At 39.2% G+C, this 27,141-nt stretch overlaps 1 protein-coding gene across 1 annotated transcript; it reads right to left on the minus strand.

Moving 5' to 3' along the window:
- Window positions 1–10,097: 10,097 nt before the first annotated feature.
- On the minus strand, window positions 10,098–24,220 carry LOC127581701 (gap junction beta-3 protein-like). The gene is made up of 3 exons (XM_052036347.1): window positions 24,081–24,220; window positions 23,756–23,805; window positions 10,098–14,640 (listed from the first exon to the last, which is right to left on the minus strand). Exon 3 carries the CDS (start codon window positions 14,612–14,614, stop codon window positions 13,817–13,819), a length of 798 nt encoding a protein of 265 aa, XP_051892307.1. The 5' UTR covers window positions 14,615–14,640; window positions 23,756–23,805; window positions 24,081–24,220; the 3' UTR covers window positions 10,098–13,816.
- Between the last annotated feature and the right edge of the window lie 2,921 nt (window positions 24,221–27,141).

Here is a 27,141-nt window from a genome sequence, read left to right on the forward strand (position 1 = left end):
GAACAATTACTAAAAGTGGAGAGAGGGAGAGGAAACTAGTTCTGCAGTTAGTAGGAATGAACGCATGTCGGACTTTTGAATTTAATAATATTATGGGACCTCGTTCATATGTAGGGGGTGTCCATAAGAGAAGACAGCCTGTAATCCATTCCTGGCTGTTGTTTCCATAGATACTGTACCTATTTCAGCTTTTCTTTTCAAAATGAACACCGGCAAAATCTCATTTCTGATCATTCGCCTTCAAGGCTCAAATGCCGATTGACTCGCTTTCTGGAGACGTACTGAACAATCACTTTTGCCACGTTCCTGTGGTGTTTCCAGGTGATGTCCCAGCACCATCCATTTCCCAACTGTATTTGCCGATCCCCCTCCTAATCCTGACCCTTTGATGCTAGCTCTTATAATGACTGTAACTTAATACTGCAGATGATCTTGGAATACTTCTCCCTCACGGTTGCTTATTCTTTTCCCTGAATTATATTACTGCTATCAATCACTTTCTTATGCATAGACATTGGCCTTTAGGTCTTTTTTTAGGACTCTAAATGTGTCCTGTGCCTGGTGCCAGCTCCCAAGTTGAAGAAAGATCTGTTCTCCTTCCTGGGACTTGCTATTCTCCTCCCCTCCATTAAACCCCAGCCTATGTGTTTCACAGATGGCAGCTGCGCACCAGACTTGCACCAGCAATAGCATTCACCTGCACACCTTGGGAAGTGGGTTGGTGCTTTTCAAGAGATCTCTCCAAGGCTGCCTTAGCTGGCATGGGAATGGTGGGGATAGGCTTGTGGTTGGATTGTGGAAAATGGAGGGAGTAAACAGGGGTGGGATGGAATAATTGTAGGGATACGCATTCTGGATTTGATATCACTGACTATAGAATGGGTGTGATTGAGCTCTGTGTTCATAGGTGTCCAGGGGTATAACAGGATCATGGATTAATGGGTCTATGAGTTGCATTTACCAGCTTACAGACTCTTCAATCTTTACAGGGGACTACCAGCACTGATTCCTTATAATAAAAATGATAGAGGATGCTATTTCACAAATAAAAATGATGTGTGTGTGTGTGTGTGCGTGTGTGTGTGTGTGTGTGTGTGTGTGTGTGTGCGTGCGTGTGTGCGCTTGCATGCATGTGGTTAATGGGGAGGGTGGGGATGTTATTTTAATCATGCAGAATTTACTACGCTTATTGTGAGGTACTCCTCATTTTATTGTGAGATATTTACAAAGGCTGTAAGTCCTTTTGTTCAAACCTGTGTTGCTAAATAATTAAGACATGGCCCTGCATGTTCATGCACACAGTACGACGATGGAATAAACACTGTGTCAGGGTGAATCGTGGCAGGAGGAGCTTGGTCCATTTTCTTGACGGGCAAGACTTCAACAGTAAATTGACACAAACTCTTCAAAGAAGGTGCAGAATGGTTCAGGTGCAAATGGTTCTAAATTCTAGGTACATGTATGTCATATAAGGGTTAAGGATGTCACTTCATAACATTTCCATTCGTCAGTTTTATCAATCAGATTGATTTGGAATCTTGGCTTCTTTTGTTCCTCCTCTTGCTTTGGTTGGCATAGGACTTACAAAGCATTTTTTTTGTAGATGACAACAGTGCAAATAGTCATGCCCCAGTTTGTAGGTGAACAAATGCATTTTCTAGTTGTCAAACAAGATTTTACAATTCCTTTGGAGCATGAATTTGTTTATTATTCCAGAACTCACAGATATTCTTTATTGCCTAGTGATTTCAAGGAAACATGTCCAGTATAACTGGTGAAACACCTCAAAAAGAGCTCTTCATCATGACGTGTCTTTGACAAGCAAAAGCTGGTTGCTAGCATATCTAACAATGGCTCTGTAATACTGTAGAAATTTAACTCCACCTATGTATTGTGTACATGTAATTACAGAACACTTGGTGACAGAACGTCCAAGTATTCCTCATGTCTGGGTTTGAGGTTAGCACAAATTTCTAAAATAAAAGGTTTGCAGAGTTTTAGGAAATGAACCCAATTTCCTCTGGGTACACAGTCCATAATACTGATTTATTAAGAGAATCATCAAAGGGATAACGATGTAAATGAGAGCTCATAATGAGTAAAACACATTTGTGCAGGTAAGACGGTGTGTGCTACTCATGAATGTTATTGTGAGATATTATTTAGAGAATAATGCTCCCTCTGTGATATTGGTAGGGTCTGATACACATAGCTGCTTATCAGAAAATTGCAGGAATCTGTAAACGTGTAAGTCTACTCAGTATAATGTGGATAATCTCTGTCTCCATTGCATTATAGTCAGCTTTACTAGTGTCTATAATCTCAGTAAGAGCTTTGTGTTTCTTCCGTATGCTCAATCATATTCTGATTGCAGTTAGATAAATGCTCAAACATCATTAGACCATTATTAAATAAAGTCCATTACACATTACTAAATCCATTGATTCTAGGTGTTATTAAGAAATTCATGACCAATATGATATGCATTAGTCCACTTACTCTGTATCTGTATGAAAGTTTAAGACATTGAAATTATCTGTTTAATGCAACATTTTGTATGTTAATCAAAAACTGCAGATGCTGTAAATCTGAAATAGAAATAGAAAATGATAGAAAGTCTCAGTAAGTCAGGCAGCATCTGTGGAAAGAGAAACAGTTAACTTTTCAGGTTGGAGACACAATGGAACAGTCTCTAAAACTCCTCAATCATGTACCCATTACTAACGCTTCATTCTGCTTTCCAAAACACTTTGTCCATGAACTTCATTCTCCCTAGTGGTGGGAGATCCTGGAGGAAAATTCTTTGTGCATATTTGTTTGGTTCTGTTCTTCTCACAACTTTATCCTTATGTGCGGTAAAATATGAAAGCTTGGGAGCTTTGCACAAAACCAACATGGGCCTCCAAACCATTATCACTTTAACATGCATTTTTACACACATTAGCGTATCTGGTCTAAAACCATTGCCTTTTGTGTGTGAGATGGCAGGCATGTGGTTGCTGATGGTGGTGGTGGGAGGCAACCTGTTACCTGTTCCCAATTCCAGGAGGGTTGTTCACCAAGACTTTGCCTCTCAACAGCATCTTCCTATCCTGTGGAGGCCTTTCCTCTGCAGTCTTCAACTGCCATGGGGCAATAAGGAGAAGACCGGTGATGGGGGGTAATGGTTGTGCTGCAGTTGATCAGTGGGGAGAGATTCTCTGGCACGAGAGAGTGTGTGCGGTAGAGTATAACTCAGGGAAATTGGTGGTAAGATTGTAGTATGGAGGCCTAGGAGATGATCAGAGAGCCTGGGGGGGATCACTAGAATATGCTGGGAAGGTGACTGGAGAGCCTAGGGAGGAGCTCTTGAGGGCTGGGAGGAGAATGGAAGGACACTGAGAAATTCAGGGTAGAGGTTGGCGAGGAGATCAGGTGTTCGAGGAGAAGACTGGGACATTTCTGAGAAGATCATGGAAAGGGGCAGAAAATGATCAATGTGGTGGAGACAGGTTGAAGATTGGTGGGAAAAGATCCAATGAGCCACGGAGGACATCAGAAGGAAGTAGAGACTGATTCTGAGATGTAGGAAGTGGTTAATGGAAGATGTGAAGAGAATGTAGGAATTTAGATCAGCGGATCCTCAGAGAACCTTCACTATTGGGTTCCCTGGAGACAAGTCAGGTAGGGTTATGATAGCTAAGGCCTGTGGTATTCATTGTTTGAGCATGCACAGTAAAAAAGATCAGAAAAATGATTAGTACAAAAAATGTAAGTGATCCGTTTTACTGGTTGGTGACAAAGTACTGTATGTACCCAATGGCTAAGCAAGCAGCTTTCCGATAAGATCTGTCTAAAAAAATTTTACTGCACAATAAAATTGTGAAGCTTTTATATGTGCTTAAATATCGTTCATGTCCCAAAGCACCAAAACCAATTACTCAAAAATCACTCTTCGTTTCTACAAATTCTACTTAAAAGCTGTCTTCCACTTCAGTGGATTTGGCCTGATCTTTGATAGACAGACACTGGGCTAGAATGAAATGGAACCAATTAATGACATTCAAGCTGGCTTCAAAGCCAAGCTACCTATTTACTCTGTTTGCCGCAGACAAAACTAAGCGATACTTCCCTGAGTGTAAGACAGAGTCCGCACATTTCTAAACCCGGTTGTCTTATCTGTCATTTTCCTTAATAGACTTATGGATGCTGCAAAAACTGTCAACAGTATGCAGACAAAAATTGTTAACTGATAGATTAGTTTCATTAGTTGAGTACAACTACAACTTGTCAGGTTCAGTGTAAAATTCTGGCAATGGAGCAGACTGGAATTTCACAAGTCTTGGAACTGCAGCATGAGCCAGTTACACTGTGAAGATCATTGTTTCTAACACTTGCTTTTTGCAAATAATATCTGATTAAACACATTCTGCCAAAAATGTTATTCACTCGTGGGTGAACATGTAATTAATAATTAATCAAGCTTACTGGGCTCTCCCATTACGGGTGATCATTAAAGGTACTTTCCAACCAGTTTCATGCTCCTGGCCTGATTTCTTTGTCTGTACACCTTATTGTTTTCTGACAAGAGGCCAGAATTGTAAGAGCAAAGACGACAGAGTTGTATGGCAGGCTAAACAGGCGTAGGCAGCTCACAAAGATAGGGAGGGGCAAGTCGATGAAGGGATTTGAAAACAAGGATGAGAATGTTAAAATTAAGCGGTTGCCGGAGCAGAAGCAATATAGACCAATGCACACAGGAATGATAAATGCACACAGGATGATGCAATTTAGGGTACGTACAGTGGAATTTTGGCCCTATTACAAGGCTCATGAACATTAAAGCATTGTAGTGTTCACTAAAAATCATTAATACACTGTGGTGTTCAAAATAGTATTTAAAGACCCACATTTTTAAAATACCTTATTCTGTCTTTATGAACACCTTAACATACTTTACATACAATGAAAAATTAATATCTCTAATGTAGACAAGTACATGGTCCTTGAAATTTGATTGTTCCTACTTTTGCTGCACTAAAACCTTGTTACAGTTAATTCTAGCCAGAACAAAGGTACGTTGCTTCCCCCCCCTTCCCACTCACACACCTCTTCATCATGAGCAGGGTCCCATTCTGACTTGCAGGGTGCTTAAGGAAAAGGGAACTGACACCGGTTATTCAGGGTTGTGTCCAGGTCTGGAGGTTGAAATGATGATAGTGTGGTTTGGGTAGCAGCAGATCATTTGATTACTATCTTCCAGATGAACAGTCTCGACCCAAAATGTTGACTGTCTATTTCCCCCCCACAGTTGCTGCCTGATCCCCTGAGTTCCTCCAGCATCTTGTTTTTTGCTCCAGATTCCAACATCTGCAGTCTCTTGTGTGTCCACCAGAGAGATTGCCTGGTGTGCAAGTTTAGGACATTATTGACCCAACAAGAGAGAATGCCATTTAACCTTCTGTCACAGCCTTTCATTCAGCATATTCACCTGTGCTCCACAGTCACCAATCTGGACTGCTCCATCAATTGGCCTTGGGTAGCAGTTTAAAGCCAACTCATCCAGGGCAAGAGCTTCCCATTGTTCATCAAGCATAGCCATAAAAAAATCAAAGTGAAAGGGAGCAAGCGTCCAGCAGTTATACTGCTGCCATAGAGGCAACACTGCAATATTACCCCAGGATGGCAAAATCCACAAATAAGATTGTGAAAAGAAAAAGGCACCAAGGTGTTTAATTTACAGACAAATGTTATAATGGACTGTTCATGTATTATTTGATTCTGCTTTGACATAAATGATTCTCAATACAATATAGCGTTCAAATACATTCTCATTGAGTTCAGTTTCAGTTCTCTCAGATAAGACAGGTTGGTGTGGCAGCTGCTGGCATCGTTGTCTACCCCAAAATGTCTCAGCTGGAGAGGTTGCCAGTATCATGCAGTTCATGTCAAAGAACATAGAACACTACAGCACAGTGCAGGTCCTTCGGCCCACAATGTTGTGCCGACATTTTATGCTGCTCTAATATCTATCTAATCCTTCCCTCTCAAACATGAACCCTTTCCTCCCATTTCTCTATCATTCATCTGGCTATCTAAGAGTCTCTTAAATGTCCCTAATATATCTGCCCCCGCAACCTCTGCCAGCAGTGCGTTCCACGCACCCACCACTCTCTGTGTAAAAAACTTACCTCTGACATTGCCCCTTATACCTTCCTCCTATCACCTTAAAATTACGGCCCCTTGTGTTAGCCATTTTCATCCTGGGAAAAAGTCTCTGACTTTCCACTTGATCTATGCCTCTTATCATCTTGTACACCTCTATCAAATCACCTCTCATCCTTCTTCTCTGCAAAGAGAAAAGCCCTAACTCTATGAAAATGTTGATTGTCACTACACTGTGAATAATACTTTTCCAATGAAAATGATTGCTTCACCACAGTGCAGTACGTGGTAATGACATGGTTTGGTGGAAGTCAGAGCTGCCTGCTATTCTGGTAAAGTATGAGTCTGACGTAGTGAGAAGCTGAGTCAAATCTTGAAATTTTTCCTTCCCACTTGGAGTGCTCTTGCAATATTTATGGCAACATCTGTGGAGAGGTGGGGGAACCTCTGATGAGAGGCTGTGAAATATGAGCAAAGCTGCACGGTTAAACTAAACACCTGCTCTGTATCACTCATTCTTCAGGAACCCTCATTAAGCACAGGATTGAAAGCAACAGAAAGAGTCACAGAGAGATACAGCATGGAAACCAATCCTTTGACCCACTGCATCTGCACCAAACATCAAACACCCATTTTTACTAAACCTACCTTAATCCATTTTATTTTCCTCACATTTCTATCAACTCTCCCTAGATTCTACCACTTATCTGTACATAAAGGGCAATTGAAAATTGCTAATTAAACTAACAACTCGCATGTTTTTGGGACTTAGAAGGAAATCAGAGCACCGGGAGGAAACCCACGCTGTCACAGGAGGAATGTGCAAATTCCAAAGAGGTTACACTGGTGGTCGGGATTGAACCCAGGTTACTGGAGCTGTGAGGCAGCAGCTCTGCTCGCTGTGCTGCTGTGTCACCCTACTTCCATTGTTCTATTGTGCACCTCACAATGGTCAATTAGTAAAACGGCTTAAAATTTCGAATCCATGGAGCATTTTTCAGTGAGGGTGGTCTTGCGTATGTGTCTTAAAAACTTAGATTGTCAATGCATCTCCCTACTTTGTGCTAATCTGATCAAAATATTGTGATGTCCATTGCATCAAGTATAATGGTAAATAGCCATCACCGATGTTGTGCAGCTCTTGATAATGGTTTATATCTGTAAAGTGGAGATCGGCCTAATATATTTTGTGTGGAGGACAGAGTCCTTTAACCTTTGCCCACTCTTCAGGAAATACTGAGTATAGTAACAAGCCATTTAGGTAAATAGAACAAGGATTCATTTATTCATGCATTACAATCAGTAGAGGTGGAATTACAAAGCAGGATGTAGAAGAATATTTTGCAACAATGGGGCTCTCCCAGCTGATTATTGGTAAATTGGTAAAGTGATACTTTGTTTTTTTATTGTCACACGTACTGCGGTACAGTGAAAAACTTTATTTTGCATGCCATCCATACAGATCAAGTGTTACAGTTACAGAGAAAGTGCAGTGCAGGCCGACAATAGGTGAAAGGCCATAACGAAGCAGATTGTGAGGTCAAGAATCCATTTTATCATACTAGGGGAACGTTCGATAGTCTTATAACAGTGGGATAGAAGCTGTCCTTGAGCCTGTTCGTATGTGCTTTCAATCTTTTGTATCTTCTACCTGATGGGCGAGGGGGTGGAGAAGAAACAATGTCTGGGGTGGGTGGGGCTTTGATTATTGTTGGCTGCTTTACTGAGGCAGCGAGAAGTGTACACCATGGAGGGGAGGCTGGTTTCCGTGATGTGCTGAGTTGTGTCCACAACCCTCTGCAGTTTCTTGCTGTTCCGGGCAGAGCAGTTGCCATACCAAGCCATGATGCATAACCATGATGCATTGATGAAAATTGGTGAAGGTTAAAGGCGACATGCCAAATATCTTTAGCCTCCTGAGGAAGTAGAGGCACTGGTGCACCTTCTTGGCCATGGTTTCTACGGGTTGGACCAGGACAGGCTATTGGTGATGTTCACTCCTAGAAACTTGAAGCTTTTAACCATCTCGACCTCAGCACCGTTGATGTAACCAAGAGTGTGTGCACCGCCCCCTTTCCTGAACTCAATGACCAGCTCTTTTGTCTTGCTAACATTAAGGAAAAGGTTGTTGTCATGATACCATACTACTAGGCTCTCTATCTCCTTCCTGTACTCTGACTCATCATTATTTGAGCTTCACCCCACTATGGTGGTGTCATCTGAAAACACATAGATGGTGTTAGAGCAGAGTATAGTTATGCAGTCATGAGTCTACAAGGAGTGGAGTAGTGGTAATCTGTTGTAATGATTGGAATATGGAGGGGGTTAGCATTGGGGATTATGATTTTGCAAGCTACATGGGAGAAGAATCCCTCTAGCTGAGTGTCCTGCATTACCTCCCTCCTCTGCTCACCTGGGAGATTATGTTGCCAGGACTCAAGGGCCTGAGTTATAGGGAGAGTTGGGCACTCTAACCCTTTATTTATTGGAGCATAGGAGACTGATGGGTGACCTTATAAAATCGTGAGGTGAATGGATAGGGTGAACACACACAGTTTTTGTCCCAGAGAAAGGAAATCATAAACAAAAGGGCATAGGTTTAAGGAGAGAGGGAAAAGATTTAAAAGGGACCTGAGGGGCAATGTCAGGCAGATACAATAACAGGACTTAAAAGACATAGAACATAGACATAGAACAGAGAAAATCTACAGCACAATTCAGGCCCTTTGGCCCACAAAGCTGTGCCGAATATGTCCCTACATTAATCATTACTAAGCTTACCCATAGCCCTCTATTTTTCTCAGCTCCATGTACCTATCCAAAAGTCTCTTAGAAGACCTTATCGTATCCGCCTCCACCCTGTTGCCGGTAGCCCATTCCACACACTCACCACTCTCTGAGTAAAAAAACTTGCCCCTGACATTTCCTCTATACCTACTCCCCAGCACCTTAAACCTGTGACCTCTTGTGGCAACCATTTCAGCCCTGGGAAAAAGCCTCTGACTATCTACCTGATTTTGATAGGTACATGCCTGGGAAAGGTTTAGAGGGATATGGGCCAAATGTGGGCAAATGGGATGAGCATAGATGGGCATCTTGGTCAGAATGGACAAGTTGGGCCATGAGGCCCGTTTCTGTGCTTAATTACTCTATGACTCCATGACTCCATTATGCAGGTAGTGTCTCTAAATATGTGATATATATATGACATACGGCTACGTGCATAGAGAGAATGGAATAAATAATATGCATGAATTTTAGCAGCTCTCCGTGTCCTTTGTGATTCAATATATTTCAGGTACTACAAGCAGTTAGGAGTGGGAACCACATGAACATTATAAGTTGGTGATGAGGATTAAAGAATAGGGCATGTGTGAAGAGGAAAGGAGAATGGACCTTGTGTGGAAAAAAAATGGACTTTGAGTCAAGCAAGAAGAGACTTACCTGCAAGTGGATGGCACTGGTGACCACAGGGGCCACGTGAGGCAGCTGCAGCAGTGTTGAAATTAGCAGTAGCTAACCCTGAGTGAGTACTGGCAACTGTGGACATGGGAGGGAATGCTGGCAAAAACTCCAAGTGAGAATAGGGAGTAGTATCGCTTCAGATATTCCTGGCATGTAATTAGGGAACAGACCAACACAACAGTTGCATAGAAAATTCATGCCATACAGTTACATTGGGGTAAAACTAACTTGTTTTCTCTTGCTCATTCTGACAAAGGGTCTTGAACCTGAAACATTAACTCTTTCCCTTTCTACAGATGCTACCTGTTTCCAGCATTTTCAGATTTCCAGCATCTGCCATTTTTTTTTACTTCAAGCAACTTATTGTGTGACTGTGCAATTGGAATTGTACAGAGTTCTTGACGGATGCAACAACATTGTGGAGAAAGGTGTTTCAGTGTTCCCCACACCGGCATATGTACTCATCATTTCCAAATATCCAGCCATGAAAAATAGATCAGGAATGGGACAATAGTATGAATATTTATAATAATATTTCTACTGTCAAGAGTGATTATTCTTTCATAATGGTCATGCTGATTTGCCTTGAGGTCTCAACCAAAGTATATGTGGAGTTCATGACAACAGTGCACATTGCGGTTTCAAATTTCAACCAGTCTGATTTAGGCTGGTTTGGATTTCTTGTCTGGTTTTATCTGCTTCTAATCCTCTTTATTTATTGTACTTAGTGATTGCTCTGTCTGCAGGTATATTAGGATTAATGATAGAAAGATCAATGTATTTCCAGAATGTAATTATACATTTCTACTTGCATTTAGTTTATTTTATGAACCAGTTGAATAATAGAGAAGAAGGAAGTGGAAATGAGTTTGCAACTTTGAACATGACAGATCAGTAATTTTAGTTAGGGCAACAGAGATTTCCTGGCTGGCGATAAGGAGGAATGGGAGAGTCATCTTTGTCAGCTTGTGTACATGTCTTTGCATCTCTCTGTGGAGAAATATGGGCAGAAACTTTGGAATAAGATATATAGCTCATCTGTTGGCTGGCTTTCTCTCTGCTTTAGAGAAACAAGCAGAGAATAATCAGTTTTCTAAAGGAGGAAAGAATTTTGTTCTTTCTCAGATTAATTAAAGGTTAAATAAGACACATTTATTTACTTGAAAATATTTATTTTAATTAATTATTAGTTTGTTCAAAAATGTACACAATATAAATAAGGGATGGAATACAGTGCATAACAATTTAAGAGAACTGCAGAAAATTTGCCAAATGCTTTCTTTCAATAACAATATTTCCATGGAAAGTTTTGACATAAATAATACATTAATCTCCACAGATAAAACATTTGATCCATGTAATGAAAAAAAGGGATGAAAACACAAGATGCTTTCAACAGATCATTTTCTCTTGAAGTGTGAACAATAAAACCATTTTTTCATACTCCTGACGTTGTCCATGTACCATTCTTGTCATAGGTAGTATGATGTGCGTGTAAACAACCAGTACCCTTAGAAACGATGAGTGAAACTTTTAGCTTCAGCAGGAATAGAAAATAGGCAGTGGTAGGTAATCTGCCAGTGTGCACTCTTTAGCTTGGGATTTCCATTCAACTCAATAATCAGGCAGGTTTATTGAGTTCCAATGTGTAATGTTTCCGACCGTGCAACAGTAATAGCTCTTCAAAACAAGTTAATTTGACATACAATGTTTTGGGATATCCTGAACATATGAAAACCCTTTTCTAAATGAAAGCCTTTATTTGACCTTCATGCCCTACCAAAGCTGATAGCTTTGTCCAAAATAATGCTTGTATTTAATAAGTGCAAGGGTAGATTTTTAACTTGCTCCTCAGTTTAAAACTGCCCTTGAGGATCTTTTATTGGAAATGAAGATCGAAAGGTCTGATTTGCATCTCCAGTTTCATACTTGATTGCAAATTGAAAATTAATCTGCAACCTATTAATTTATTTTTGTTTGTGTCAATCTTACCTTTAAAGTGTGACTTAAATAAAATTTCCCATTTTAACATTCAATAATAGTATTTTACAGTAACAAACAATGATATGTTTCATCAATTAATTTTCCTGCATTGAAACATAAGGATGACTTAAAACTCATTGACAGATCTTGAGTAATTATTAAGGACAAGTTCCTGTTTCAATGTTTATCTCTTATTCATATAGGCCAAAATATTATGAAATATACTATTTTTAGATTCTTTGTAAACTCTGGCAGCATAAGTTTAACAATTAATAAAATAACCTCATAACAAAATGCAAGAAAAGATTTGATGAAGTACACGACATAATATATTAACATAAACTATGAAATATTCATTTTCTCTTCCAGAAATGATACACATTAGTATTTCTGCAGCAGGTATTGTTAATGTCATACCATTGATGTCAAAAGCATTAATGCATATTGCTGCTATGTAAACAGTTAATGAATTGCAAACATCATTTTTTCCTTTGGTTCAAACAAGATTAAATTGAATTAAGCCAGCTAAAGTTATAAATTCATTTGGGAACCTTAATTGGGTTATAATTATCTACAGATGGAGTGGCTGTATTTGATTATCATGTGCTACAACAGCATGTTTGCAGAAGTTAAAATAAGCAAAAGATATACCAAACTTACACTTCAGCCTGCTAACAAAATAATTTAAGAGTACATGAAATCTATAAGGTTTTAGAGAATTCATTTGATTATCCATTAAAATGTATCTTGTCAGTGGATGAAATTTTACCATCAAAGATAAAGAAATTGACCTGTTGTAAAACATGGAGTTGGGATAACGGCACAGTTCTGGCTCTCCTATGCCTTGATGTTGCAATTGCTCCAGTTCTTGCACTCATTACCCTAAAGTACTTGCTGTGCAATATCCTACTGTTTGCTTCTCTATCAAACATTGAGAAATGAGTAATTTTTAATGTTTTAAGGATCAGTTTGTCCTGCAAATAAATGCTAAAATCTAGGTAGTATTATTTCTGTGAGAAAGAGCATTATTATAAGATTTAATTGATCCAAAAAGGCTTTTGGATAGTGGAAGACTGTGTGCAATTTAACGTTTCAGTTCTATTTCTCCTGATAAAACAACCTTTGTTCTCAGCCATTGGAAAAGATATATTTTGTTCATTTGCTTCTGTTTCTCTTTGTTCAACATGCAAGTATCTCGCAATTTTAGCATGACAAGTAGTTACAAGTTTCATATGTGGGTGATAACAGTGGAGGTGGCCACGGTTAAATTCTATTAAACCAGTAGCCAGAACTTCAATTATTTTGTACTTTACAACCTTACTCTTATTTATTGTTTTGAATGGCTGCTTGCAGATAAAATTACCATAGAAGATGTTGTAACAGATCCTAAGCCAAGTCATCACAACTACTATTTTAAGTGTTGGTCTCCTGCTGCTGATTCTTTTTAAAATGTAATGGCACAAAAAAAGATTAGCTTTAAAGTGTTGACTCAAATAATTGAGCTTGTGATGATCTTGTTTTAAGAACTGAATCTTGGTGACTTTATCAGAGCTATTGACTGGAAAAGTGAAGATTATGGCAGAATTGAAATGAGACAAATTGATACAGAACCTAAATGTTTTAGCCATCACATTATTTCAACATGAATGAATTTATATTCCTACTTTTGGATTCAGTAACCCATCTTCACTAATTCTGCTAGTGACATTATCCTCAAGATTTTGAATTATCAGGCATAAATGAAAAAAATGTTTAAAAACAAAGGTAATAATTTTTAGTCTAATTTCATAATTTGACACTCATAAACTTTTTCTTTAGCACCGTTTTGGTAGGTTTTCATTTTATTTGCTCTTTGTAGATGAAAAAGGAAAGATATTACAAATTATAAATAAGAAATTGACCACACTACCTTGTTGCCTGACATACTTTGTTGATGCTGCGATGAAAAGCAAGATACATCTGGGAGCTGTAAATGCTCCCTGAGTGTGAAGGTGGAAGACCCTACTTCATGAATACATCCATAACGCTCCAGCAAAACTTGTCTTTAATTGTCCATCAAGATGCCCAAATGACAGGTATGAGAAAGTTCCTTCTCTCCAAATCCCACACTAGAGAATCCAATCACGTCTAAAAAAAATCCCTAATCACTCATCCAATTGATCAAGTGTGTCATTCGTACAATGTTCAATGCTGTTGTAATATCACTTACAGATTAAAAAGCGCATTACATTGAAGAAAGATTTGGGGCTGAAGCATGAATGAAGTCCAATGATTTCCCATTTTGCATGTAATTTGTATGAGTCAAGCTGTGGCCAAGAAAGTCTGCCTTACTTTTGATCAATACTGATTTTTTTTTCCCACAATGCAACATACAACACCTGAACAACCTTTTAGCAATCAAGTAGATCATTTCAGTCACACTTATTACAATGCAAAGAGCTGATGCCCCAACCATAAAATAGGTGAAGATCTTTTTCTCAGTGGGTCTGGCAATGTAGCAATCTACAACATTGGGACAAGGTGCAACATCACATTTGACTAGACGAGGCATATCAAAACTGTCATAAATTTTGTGGAGAATATACAAGAATGCAATTTCAATCACAGTTTTAAAAAATAAACTTATCAAGTAGGTCCACCAAAGCCCACCATGCTTTTTACCAGCATCCTCATATAGTTTAGTGTTGGAGTCTGGGTGCTTCATATGATACTTTCTCTCTTTGTCTTTTCTGTAGGCTACGTGCATGACAACCAATAAGGAAGGTGTAGAGATGAAGATCAATTGCAAAGCCCAGAGCCTGATGTGGGAAATGGGGAAATATTGGTCAAAACAGACGTTGGTGCAGCCAGGTTGCTTGGTATTGCAGTCAAAATCTTTCTGATCATCACCCCATACTTTCTCTGCTGCCACTACATAAACTAACACTCGGAAGATGAAGACAACCGACAGCCATATCCGACCAAATCCTGTGGAATATTTATTTACGCCACTGAGGACACCTTGCAACGTTTTCCAATCCATATTATCTGGCGGTATTAACCTTCAATCTACAACAAAAAAGCAAACACAAAAGAAGTCCACCTAATTATTCATTCCATATAAATGTACCAGAATAATTTTGTTTCAAACAATGTACTCTCTATATATTTTCTCTATGGACTCTATGAAGTGAATTAGACTGTTGTGTGAAAATAGAAAGAACGCTTCAATTCTCTTGCAAAACAAAATTAATTTCCCAGTACAAGTTGTTTTGTTTGGTGTGTCACACGTTGAACAGTCTACAAATGGTATATCAAGTGATGAACATTACATAAAATATACGATTATGATTTCCTGGTTTCTCCCCACTTTTGTTACACCTGCTACCATTTTGGTCTGGGATCAGGGCCCAGCCAATTACAGCATATCCTGGGGGTTTTATTAAGACAAACATATTGGGGTCTTTTGTGATATAAGTTGGGCCCTGGGGCCATTTTGATCCACTTCAACTTGGTGTTGCAGCCGCTCATTAGTACCAAGCTGTGTGGAGTGTAAACACAATATTCTATCAGAAGGGTTAAAGGAACTTATATCTGAAAATGATTGAACTAGAATTCTGCTTTTTGGCTTTTCAATTATTTCATTAGAACAATAAATATTTTCTTCACTGAAGGATATGGCTTTTTTTGGCTGCTTTATTATTGGCTGTTGGGTTAGGACCACCAACAGCAACTGGAGAGAGGATCTTTATGAATCAGATTTAGCGATCTGGACTCTTGTGAGGAGGTTGCCCTTCCCCAGAGCAGCCATTTTGAAATCTGCTGAATATTGCAGAAGGATTTTGAGTCCAATGCTACAGCTGACACTGCATTGCATCTTGTGTTTAATATGATCACAGTCCTCCTTGACTTTCTATGCATAGAATCAGTTTAAGGTGCCAGGAAGAGATATATACAATGCACCTCAGGCCAGATTACATCCATGCATAAAAGATTCTATAGAGGAACTAAATTGGTCTCATTTCCTAGGAGTCAGCAGGGAAGGATTAAGGGTTTAGCAGCAATCCCACAACTGAAATTCTGGTCCCTTCAATTAACTGTGGGATCTTTACAGTGTTAGTTATTATATGAATAAGTTTCATTTACATTGCAACTTTAACATCTAAAAATACCTCACAGGATTATAACTAAGCAAAATTTGAGTCTGAATTATTGATGAGAAGTTAGGATTGATGACCAAAGTTTGATCAAAATGGTAGATTTAAAGGAACCACCCAGAAAAGGAGAGTATGGTGAATAAATAGTGCGATTTTTTTGAGGAAATTCTGGAGCTTTGAGTCCAGAGCTGAAGCCATGCCCACTAATGATTGAAAGAAGGAAATCATGGATTTAAATGTGTTTTCTTCCCAGCATTGTTGGTTGAGAGCAGGAATTTGTTCTCATTATGAAATAAGCCACAACAATCTTTCTACTTTTTTCACATGTTATTGTTCTGTGGCTGAGAAAATAGACAGGATAGGGATATTTTTGAGGAATGTTTCCTTCCTGCTTGAAGAAAAATAACTACCATCTAGCATTTGCCAGCTGTGCAAGAGGACACATGCCTGAACTGGAATGTTATGATGTGCAGGATTTTGGAAGTGATCAGATCAGATCAACACGCACCAGTATGATCATACTTCCAAACAGTACTTTTAAATGATAAAATGGAATGATAACCACTGAATAAGTAATCGGTATTGGTATTGGTTTATTATTGTCACTTGTACCGAGGTACAGTGAAAAGCTTGTCTTACAAACTGATCGTACAGGTCAATTCATTACACACTGCAGTTAGATTGAGTTAGTACAAAGTGCATTGATGTAGTACAGGTAAAAACAGTAAAAGTACAAAGTAAAGTGTCACAGCTACAGAGAAAGTGCAGTGCAATAAGGTGCAAGGTCACAACAAGGTAGATCGTGAGGTCATAGTCCATCTGTATAAGGGAACCGTTCAATAGTCTTATCACAGTGGGGTAGAAGCTATCCTTAAGTCTGGTGGTACGTGCCCTCAGGCACCTGTATCTTCTACCCGATGGAAGAGGAGAGGAGAGAGAATGTAACTTGCCCCAGTAACTCTTTCATGTCAAAGTCAAAGTCATACAAAAGGATTGTAATAAATTCCATATCAATGCGGCCATGTTTTAAAATCTGCAATGCATATCAAAATAAAAATGTGATTTTTGAAAATAAGATCAATATCTGCATAATTGTGTTGCAACCTAGATATATAGTTGATAAAATTCCTCAAACCATATGGTGTGATAGCTTCTGACTTGATTAGGATTTTACTAGAGCTTGAGGTAGAGTGTGTTTAGACTGGAGGTGTAACAGTTCTATTTAGATCTACTGAAGAACAGAAGATGCAGCTTTGTACCACTATTGTATCCCCACCCAGTCAACTGGAATGATGTCATCACATTGCACTTTCTGGTGAGATATTGATAAGATCAGTACATTTTTCATACTTTACAGGGGTTTCTTAAATTAGTCAATGACACGTCAGACTGAAATGACTACGAACAATTAAATACACTTGGCAGCATTTGAGTGTGCTCCCATGAATAAAATGCTAAAGGTAAATCACTGGGAAATCTCAGGTTGCATGCAATTTGTATAATATCACTACACACCCTGTAATCCATTTCCTTACAGATGCTTATGTTTTAAAATTTTGATGTGGTAGGAGAAACAGATTTCTAACTAAACTTTTCTCACTTTGCAAGAGATGACACCCATTGGAAGGAAGGTATTGCTGAAAGATTTCCCTCATCATTTCACATCACTTAATACTTCATTGCAAAATAAATTACATCGGAAAAGTACAAATGCCAATGCAGGAGATACTTCAGCTAAGGTATTTTATAAAGCTCCCAATAGAAACCATATTAATGTTGTACTTTCTATTCTAATTAGGGAATTGAAGATATCTGCCAAATTTAACTGCACACTCTGTTCCATATAGTGCCAGATGTGGTTGGCATGATTTGCATTGGCTGCCATATGAGACTATTGGCTCCCAGAATTATGCAGAGTAGAAAGATCATAATATATCAGTAGGTGACATGATTTGACACCAGCAATACTCAGTCCTCCAGCTGGCACCCTCACTCTTTAACTTGCACAGTTGAACAAAGGTTAAGCTCAGGAAGACCTCCTTTCCATCAATTGTTTAAAGGGATTATCAACCACTTGCCTATTAGTTATTGATTGATTTCTCCTGACTGCTATTACCATTCAACAAAAGTTTGTTTCTTTGTAAAGTCCTTTAATGTTGACTAATCTACAAGGCACATTGCACTTTTGCACCAATCAATTGCTCCCAGATGTGGGTGCATTAGTGGACATTCCCCTTGGAGTACACCACGAATGGGATAATGAGTAGAATGCAGACAGAGCAGGGCTAGTCATTAGAAGAAGCAGGAGGAAGGGGAAAGGGGTCTGAGCAGGACCCTGTCACAGCAGAGATCTTCAAGGAGAAATTCTCAGCAAGTGTGGCTTCTGTACGTCAGCGAGGATGTCCTAAGTATAATATGGCAACTGTCTCAGCAGTTTTGGAGCAGGGCGAGGAGTGTTTTGCTGTTGGCTGTCACAACCATCAAACCCATGAATTTGCATTCTTGGGTCCCTTCCTGGCTGGAGTTGGACGTATCTGCAAAATATGACATTTTGCTGGCTACTATTGTATAGTGATGATCACTGTCACAATCCGCCCTAGAGAACTGAATACATTTCATTCTGTCCAGATGAGGGTTGTCGACCCAAAGCGTCGACTGTCCATTTCCCTCCACAGATGCTGCCTGATCATTGAGTCCCTCCCGCAGTTTGTTCTTTTGCTCCAAATTCCAGCATCTGCAGTCCCCTCTGTCTCCATTTCATCTTCCTTTGTTTGGGAGCAGTAGTTAGTTAGCTTGTGACCTCATGAGAATTGTGGGCTGCCCCATGGTGCTGTATTGCTTCTTTGGCATTTGAAGTGAACCAGGGAAAGGATTATAACCAAAAACAAATTCTGATTCCACACCTAGCTGGTGCATGACCATACACAGAACATCATGCAGATCATTGCCTGGTTTATTGACCCGTGTTACAGTGCCTTTGCTTTGCACCAGTATGTACTTGAGCTATACCACAAAACCGAAGGGTGGCTGGTATCCTATGTGTACAAGGTCATAATAAATGCCATACTGTTGCATTAGTTGCTAGCACAGATCACTTGCATTCAATAACTGCCTAGATCTCTGTGAAGGACCTTGCTCTAAGAAGTGAAACTCCAACTCTAAGGTGAGCTGCTAGATTTTGCACAACCTTCTCATCATGGGGCCTCAGAACTTACAGCCAGCTATAAGGTGAACAACTCTGAGGGAGGAGAGGAATGAAGTAAATAAGAAAGGAGGAAACTTAAACAGTCCCTTATCAAGTAGGTTCAAGATCAAATCATTTGACTTTGCTACCAATAAACACAACTCCAATTCCACACTCACCAACAAACCCATACCTCATCTTTGCTCAGTTGTTCACCATCGTTGGCTGAATTCTTAAAGTAAAGCCCCAAAACAAATATTCTAAGTCTACTTTGTTAATCAAAGCTTAGCAAATTTACCAATGGCAACTAATTATTCTTGTGCATTTCATCTATGTTGTGTGCCTTTGCATTGTCTTGTGCTCCCACCCTTTACTACTCTATAGGTTGCAACAGGGGCACTGCAAGGTCTTGGATGATGAAAGATGATGGGAAGATCACAAATACAGTGATCCTGAGAGAGGGGATCAGATTCATGCTGTGTAGAAACACCATCATCTTCTGAAGCAATGCCTCAGTAACCCTCAAAGAGTAGGACTGTGTCATTGGGAGTTCAGGAGAAAAATAAGAACTACATGCTTATGTCACTGGCAAAAGATAAATCAGATTAGGTTGTGGTATGGATGGGATGGGATGAGAGAAAGTGGATTTCTTATATTTAATGGTTTCAACTTTGTTGCTGGCTCAAGACTTCATAATAAATGCTCCAATTATGGTGACTATTCTCTCTGCCATAGCCCCCTACACCACACTGCCTGTCCCTCTATCCACCTCCTGCCTGTGAACTGCTGCCTTGGTATTGTTGTCCCTTATTCTACAAGAATGTTAGCTGTGTTGGTGAGTAGTGGTCATGAGTTTAGGAGATGTGTTGTTTCTATTTGAATATTTGTGAAATTCGTGAAAGCTGTGAGATATAGGCTTGAGGTTTTCAGCAGTGCTAAGTGTTAGCGGGTGTGATAGAATTCATGAACATTAGACATGAGCCTTATCAATAGTGCTCTTTGATAGGTGAGTGTTGAGAATGTGGAACATTGAGTGTCCTAGTGGTGCCCTTGATAGGATTCTCTGCACTGGACCACAAGGTCAAAGTCATTAAACCTTTTGCAGCTTTACATTCACATCCTGAGGACATGACTTCTGACATTCACTCCCACAACTATTTCCTCACACTGTGAGTACAGCACATTCCTCTTCCTCTTCCTCTCCTCTCCTCTCCTCTCCTCTCCTCTCTTCTCCTCTCCTCTCCTCTCCTCTCCTCTCCTCTCCTCTCCTCTCCTCTCCTCTCCTCTCCTCTCCTCTCCTCTCCTCTCCTCTCCTCTCCTCTCCTCTCCTCTCCACCTCTTAAACCAAGAGCTCCAGTGCAAAATCAGAACAATACATAACCCATTCTCTCCTGTGATATGCCATGAGCTATTTGGCAAGTCCCACCAATGAGCAACCCCTCTTTAAGAAGTACAGGTTGACTGTAAGTAGTCTCATTGGCCCTGTTCTGCCAATCAGTTAGATTGTGGCTGATCTATATCTCAACAATTTTCACTCCATGTTCCTCAAATATAAGTTCATATGGCAAGGTGGAACATGGCTGTACTGCTGGAATTTCCAATAACTATGATTAAAACCAAGTTATTGAAATGACTGCTGCAAGCTTTTGCATAAATATGATACATAACTAAGATTATAACAAGTTTTATAAATGGCAAATGTTAAATACCAGATAAACATTCTTCCTTATTTCTGTTCTCCATTGAGAAAGTACTTTATTGGTTATTCATTCTTTGCTTTCTAAACAATTAAGAGTGTCTCAAATAATTTGATGCTGGCAAATTTTGCTTTCTTGACAAGCCAGTAATATATTCAGCTAGCAAACCAATGAACCTTCAAGCCAGTTAGAGCAACTGACAAACATTAGGTAATAAACGTATAAACTAATCAATCATTAACCAAAGAATTAAAATCTCAGTCTCAAAAATCTGTTAATCTAAATGAAATTAATTTGTAGGCTTTATTTATTCATAAGTTACATTTAAGTATTGTCCATTCCTTTTGTCCAGTGTATTAATTATATTTGGGGGAAAATATCTTGTACGTATTTTATTTTACCACATACCAGTGATTTTTTAAGAATCTGACTTTCAAGACTGAATTGAAATTTGGTATATTTTCATTGAGGCCGTGATGTCAGATTGTGAATATGGCCTTCCTTCCATTTTCCAGCTTTTTAACTATATTGTCTGCTTCCATTTCTAAGCCACTAGCTGTTGAATACTTCCAATCCAGCTTCAAGCCTCTTCCAAATGATATTAAAGGCACTCTCCGTAAATGTGATTTCAATCTCTCCAAGATCTTTCTCTCCTTGTGGAACCACAGACACAGCACACAAGGAAGCCATTCTACTCAGTATATCCACGCTGGGTGCCAATGCTTCTCCCCGATGTTTCCTCCCTTGCCTATTTGTTTATAACTGAAGATTTGCCAACAGTACATATCTTGTTACCTTCCAGGGATTTACTTTAGCTGTTTCTTATTCCTCAAGCTGACCTTGACAACATCTGCAGAAATGGAAGGAGGTTCCCTGTGAACACTTACAACAGCCAGTTCAGACTCTCCTCCATTTTTCAATACCTTCACCAGCTTTGCCACTTTGCTTGTCCAAGATGTAGAGTGGCGTGTGTCTTAACTTTCTCCAGGCTGTGTAGTGCAAAGCCATCAACTTTACATTTTAGCTACCAATCCATCTCTCTCCCTAATCAGTTTTTGTTTTATCCAGAGCAGACTGGTCAGTGTTGATGTCTTATTCAAACATGAACCCAGGCCACCTTCATCACGAGGACTCCTTATTCCTACCTCTATGAGATTGCCCACTTTGGTCTCTGTATCCAGCCATCTGCAGGTGAAACCATAATGGAAGTGCCTCTAAACTTAAATACTTTAATATTCTTCCTGTCAGTTTCTCCTCTTCCACACTATAAGTTTAAATTAATTAAAAATCCACAACCATTGTCATATCTTGGACCAAGTCCTGCCCAAGCATCATACTATAATTACCAATGTACGTTAGTTGCTATGCTTCATTGAAAGTTGTCATCGTTATCTTTAAACCCTTCAAACATATTACTGCTCTTGATATCTGTAGCTTTTTCGGTCCAGAACCCTTCCTACGTTGACTGTTTACTTCCCTCCATAGATGCAGCCTGACCTGCTGAGTTCCTCCAGCATTTTGTGTGTGTGGCAGCATTTTCAGAATCTCTTGTGCCTTCCTACTCTCTGTTCCTCCATTTCCAGCCTCTGAATAGTTCCTTCTTTTTGGCCTACCATTAGTGGCTGCATCTTCAAATGCTAACATCCCATGCTCTGGGTTATTTTCCATAGACTTCTATCAAGCAACCAATGTAGGCAAGAAAGGTTAATGTGAGCAGGACTAAGAACAGGATGATTCAAGCTTTTAGGAGACTGGCAAGGCTAGTATTGGATTAATCCAGTTGTATAACTCTTCATCATCATCCCACCTTTCTATTCCCCTGAATGCTTATGTGTTTCCATCCGCTTATCTCATCACTGACAGCTGTGAATTGGAATTCCTTTCTGAAACATCTCTAATAGCAACCACCAATCTACATTAAACCAAACTTTTGGTCAACCCTTTGTTGACTTAGTGTCCATTTTACCTAATGGATCGGTGAAATGCAGTTGAACATTTTAATGAGCAATGAGATCAGTATTGAGGATGTTGTATAAAATTGTTGTGATAGTGTTGCTGAAAAGGCCTGCCTGTTGCTAGTGCTCAATATAATTTATGTTATATTATGGTACTTCCAGTGCCATATTATAACATAGGCTCCTTCAAGAAATGAGATTTCCCTGTACTCTCCCGTACTGTACCAAACACAAACATAATTGCAAGACTGCAACAGGATGCCAATCCTTGTTCATTCTGTTGGACATTGCTGGCTTGTTCAGAACTTTATACCATGTTGGACAAAGCACATGGCCAGAAATTTAAAATTGCATTTGTGATAGTCTATTGTGTTCTTACTGACATCAACGTGCGTGAAGAGTCAGCCTGAATGGAACTGAAGGGCACTCCATGCCAGTGTCATTCCCAGAAGATCACCATACAATGAGTTTATGAATAGTATGAATTCAAACATTGCAAATTCTATTTCCAAAGAAATATTGCCTAGTCCTTCCAATGTTTAACCTTCGGCTTTCTTGACATATACTGCTGAGCTCCCTTTTACTGCTTTTAATTCTCAAGATAAAATGCAAGACTTAGTTAACAAATCTTTTCAAGTTTAATATCTCCAGTAGAGATAATTTCACAGCACAAATATTTCAAAATAGAAACACAAATAGAATTAGGAATAAACATTCGGTCCTTAAAAGGTAATTTCACTAAAATAAACCATGCACTTCCCTGTAGCTGTGACACTTTACTCTGTATTCTGTTATTATTTTTATCCTGTACTGACTCAATGCACTGTGTAATGAATTGATCTGTACGAACGGTATGCAAGACAAGTTTTTCACTGTACCTCGGTACAAGTGACAATAATAAACCAATACCAATACCAATACCACTATTTCCCTTTGAACATCAAGGTACGGTACTCACTAAAATTATCAGTCAAAGGACAATGAGTTGTTGTAACATACAACTAGAATGACAGGGAGAGTTCCTTCCGCAAAATTGAGAATACCATGTCTGTTAGACAACAGATTATACTTTCAACTCTCTGAAATGGATTTCCTGATCTCCACTCTCCTTGTGATTCAACATGTCTTTTTTAAGAATTATAGTTAAACTTCCTTAAAATAAATTAGTTTGTATTGAGATATATTTCTTACCAGTATTAACTGTGCCTTTAATTTGAAGATCCTTTATGTACCTGGTTTGCCTGATAAAATTAAGTAAAAATTATTTTGAATTAATTGAATGTATTCTAGGACAATAACAATAACTGAAAATATAGTTTTATTAACTACCGTGGGGGAAAGAAGTATAAATATGAGTTCTTTTACTCCTGTATGTATGACACCAGCAATATAAATTCAAAGATAGTAAATTATACTTCCAAAATAATGTTGTAATATTCTTTCCAGTTTTTAATAGTTAACTTTTACATTTTATGAAATATACTGATGAGTTTTGAAAGTAAAATGAAAGACTTACCAGTAAACAAATCTTTACAAGTTTAATATCCCCAGGCAGAAGAAGGAAGCAGTGTTGAAGTTCTAATTCAGAGGAATCTGTAGCAGACTCTCCTAACAAGCCTGCTCAACTGAACTTTGCATGAGGCAATCTGACTCTCCAGTTTATTCTTGTTTTCTGGGGTGGGGCGTTCTTAAGTAATGCTGCCTTTATACAGACGACATTATCAGCAATCCTTAAAGGAACATTGACGTTGGAGTGATAAGAGATGATTAAATCTTTGTTTCCGCTGGGCATGGTACCTCCCACCACTCTCACACTCCCCAAGATTAACATATGACCACTGGTGCTGCATTAATATGCATATCTGATTATTTAATCTCCGTGTCCTTTGGCATGCTAAATCCTCCAGACTCATATTGAAATGTCATTCTCTCCATTTTGTGGAAAAATTTCTCAAGTTTGATCCGAACTGTTACCTATATTTTATCTACCTCCCACTCTTAAGCTTTTCTTGAGTGGATGTGGATTTAAGAGTAGAGAGAAGTGTACCTGCTCAGTGTTATTGTGTTGTGATGACAAATGCTTTGGTCATCTCTGTCAGATGCAAACATTGAAGCCTTACGTGCTGCAGGTGGTTGGAGGAGAATATCATATGTTAATTGATTGTGAAATGGTAAGTAACACTGCATGCTTATAAAAATTACAATAACTAATTCTCTGCATGAACTGCCTGCCTACCCCAATGTCTCTCCTTGAATTTTGATCCAGCTGCTCAGCATTGATCTTAATCCCACTCCACAAAGTAATACCCTAACCTTGAGCACACTAATTAATCCAACCCCCTTATATCTATTCCTACTTCACTAAATAAATCCCCATAACTGATCCCATTACTCAGATAAATCTCCCTTGAGTTCACATCATGGAATAACATCATGATCCGAGTCCTGATCTCAATCCTCAAACAGTTTCCAGACTTCTAATCTTTCTCTCAGACTAACCTCAGAATCTCATTCTTGGACCAAACTCCTGATCCCAGGACCTCTCCTCAGCCTAAATCATGATCCTGATCCTTTGCAACAGTTAAATCTTCACAATCTTAATTCTACCCCTTTGAACATATTTCCAATGACATTCCACAAACTAATCTTCAACTTCTGATCCCAGTTTTCTGATTAATCCCTTAATCCTCCAAACTTTCCATCCCATCAGTCCTAAAATCTGCTCTGCAAATGAATTAGTTCATCATTTCTTTAGACTAACTGGGAAGTTGTTATGGTGTTGATGGGGAGGCTAAGCCTAAGAAGGTGGGCTACTGAGTTCTGTTTGACCTTTGGCAGTGGGAATGTAAAGGTCCAGGATTCTCCTTGGATCAGCCAATAGAAAGTACAAACTAGGATGAGGAGAGTGATTGGCTAGCTGGTTGTCATGAGGGCAGATTGCTTTCACCACCACCACCACCTCCCCCACCATCACCCCCCCCACCCCCAGTCCAACAATCACCTCGGGCTCCTGTCTCACCACTGCCTTATACTGGCCATCTTCCTTCTCCACTCTAAGTCCTGATGCAGGGTTTCGACCTGAGATGTTGAAGACTTGGCAACACATTGATCATTGAATTTCTTCCTGTAATATGTCCACATTAGAGCAACACTTCCTGCAGTAATCTCAGCTACTAATTCCCATTGTGGCTTGACCATGGGGTTAGAAAGTGTCCTGTCCCTTGTAGATACTGAATACCTCACTCCTGTTCTATCTCTTCCAGTAAGGAGTTTGAATGTCTTATGCATTTTGCCTATGGTTGGATACTGATCAAAGTATCTGAGCTCAAACTCAGCAGTCAGTTGATTCTAACTAGTCCTTACAGCCACAATGGATGTCCTTTTGAAGAGATACAGCTTAATTTTAAGTAGCACTAAGCATTCCAGGCATCTGGCATTTGCTGATGTGAGCAGCCAATGAAAAACATGGGGATTATTCATTAGAATATTAGGCAGCATACATTTAACAGACTAACACTGCTGAGGGAATTAGGGAAGGGAAAAACTGATATTTGCACAGAGACTGGAACTTTGTGTTGTGGGCATCAGGTCTGAGAAGGAAAGGGATTGGGAGAATGGGGAACTTTCTGCATGGGGAATATGCATACCTTTACAATGATTACAATCCAAATTACAATGGTTATCATACCAGGAAGTTCCTGGTGGACTTTCTGGAGTGACATGAAATTATCGGAAGTGGTCATTATTGTGCTTTACTTCTGAAAAGAAAAAAAATATTTTCTTTTGTCAAGGAAAACAACAAAATGCAATAGAATTTCTCAGCTTAAGTGTTTAGATCTTATACACCTCTTCCATACGGGAGTTTATCAAAGGTTTTGGGGAAATTTAAATATATTACATCAATTACATTACGTTTATCTGCCCAATCCAATTAATTCTTCATGGAGTTCAGACAGCCATAATTTTCCTTCTGGAATCTATGCTGCCTATTCTTTTCACATTTTTTGCTTCCGTGTATTATTCCGTTATATGTTTAAGGAACAATTCTATCATCTTTCCTACCCAGCATCACAGTAACAGGTTAATGATCACAAATGACGTGTCTATATCCCTTTACAAGAGGGGCAGCCAGGGCCAACTGTGTTGTGTTGCTAGCATTAAGATTTGTTTTATTGGCACCAGGTAGACAGAATAAGAAGCAATTGTCATGAATTTTTTCTTAAATTTTGACAATAATTTTATATAGATTTTTGCACCACAAGGTTTTGGGGTTCAGGCTGTAAAGTGGAGATGAGGACAATGATGAGATCAGCCATGATCTTATTGAATGGTGGAGCAGGGTCAAGGATCCGTATGGCTGACTCCTGCTCCTGCCTCTTAAGTTCTTGAACAGTAATTTTATTCGCTGTCCGGATGTCAATTTTCTCTATTCTAATAAATTATTATACACACCTGCTATCTATTCCCTATCTTTTTTTTAATGCGTATGGAAGTCATCCATCCAACCAAGAAATTGGACCCTTTGGGAGTAACTTACGCTTCACTGTTCACAGAGAAACCAGGAGCTCACATCTTGG

The sequence above is a fragment of the Pristis pectinata genome, chromosome 22 (assembly GCF_009764475.1).
Source record: "Pristis pectinata isolate sPriPec2 chromosome 22, sPriPec2.1.pri, whole genome shotgun sequence".
In the NCBI taxonomy this organism is placed as follows: domain Eukaryota; kingdom Metazoa; phylum Chordata; class Chondrichthyes; order Rhinopristiformes; family Pristidae; genus Pristis; species Pristis pectinata.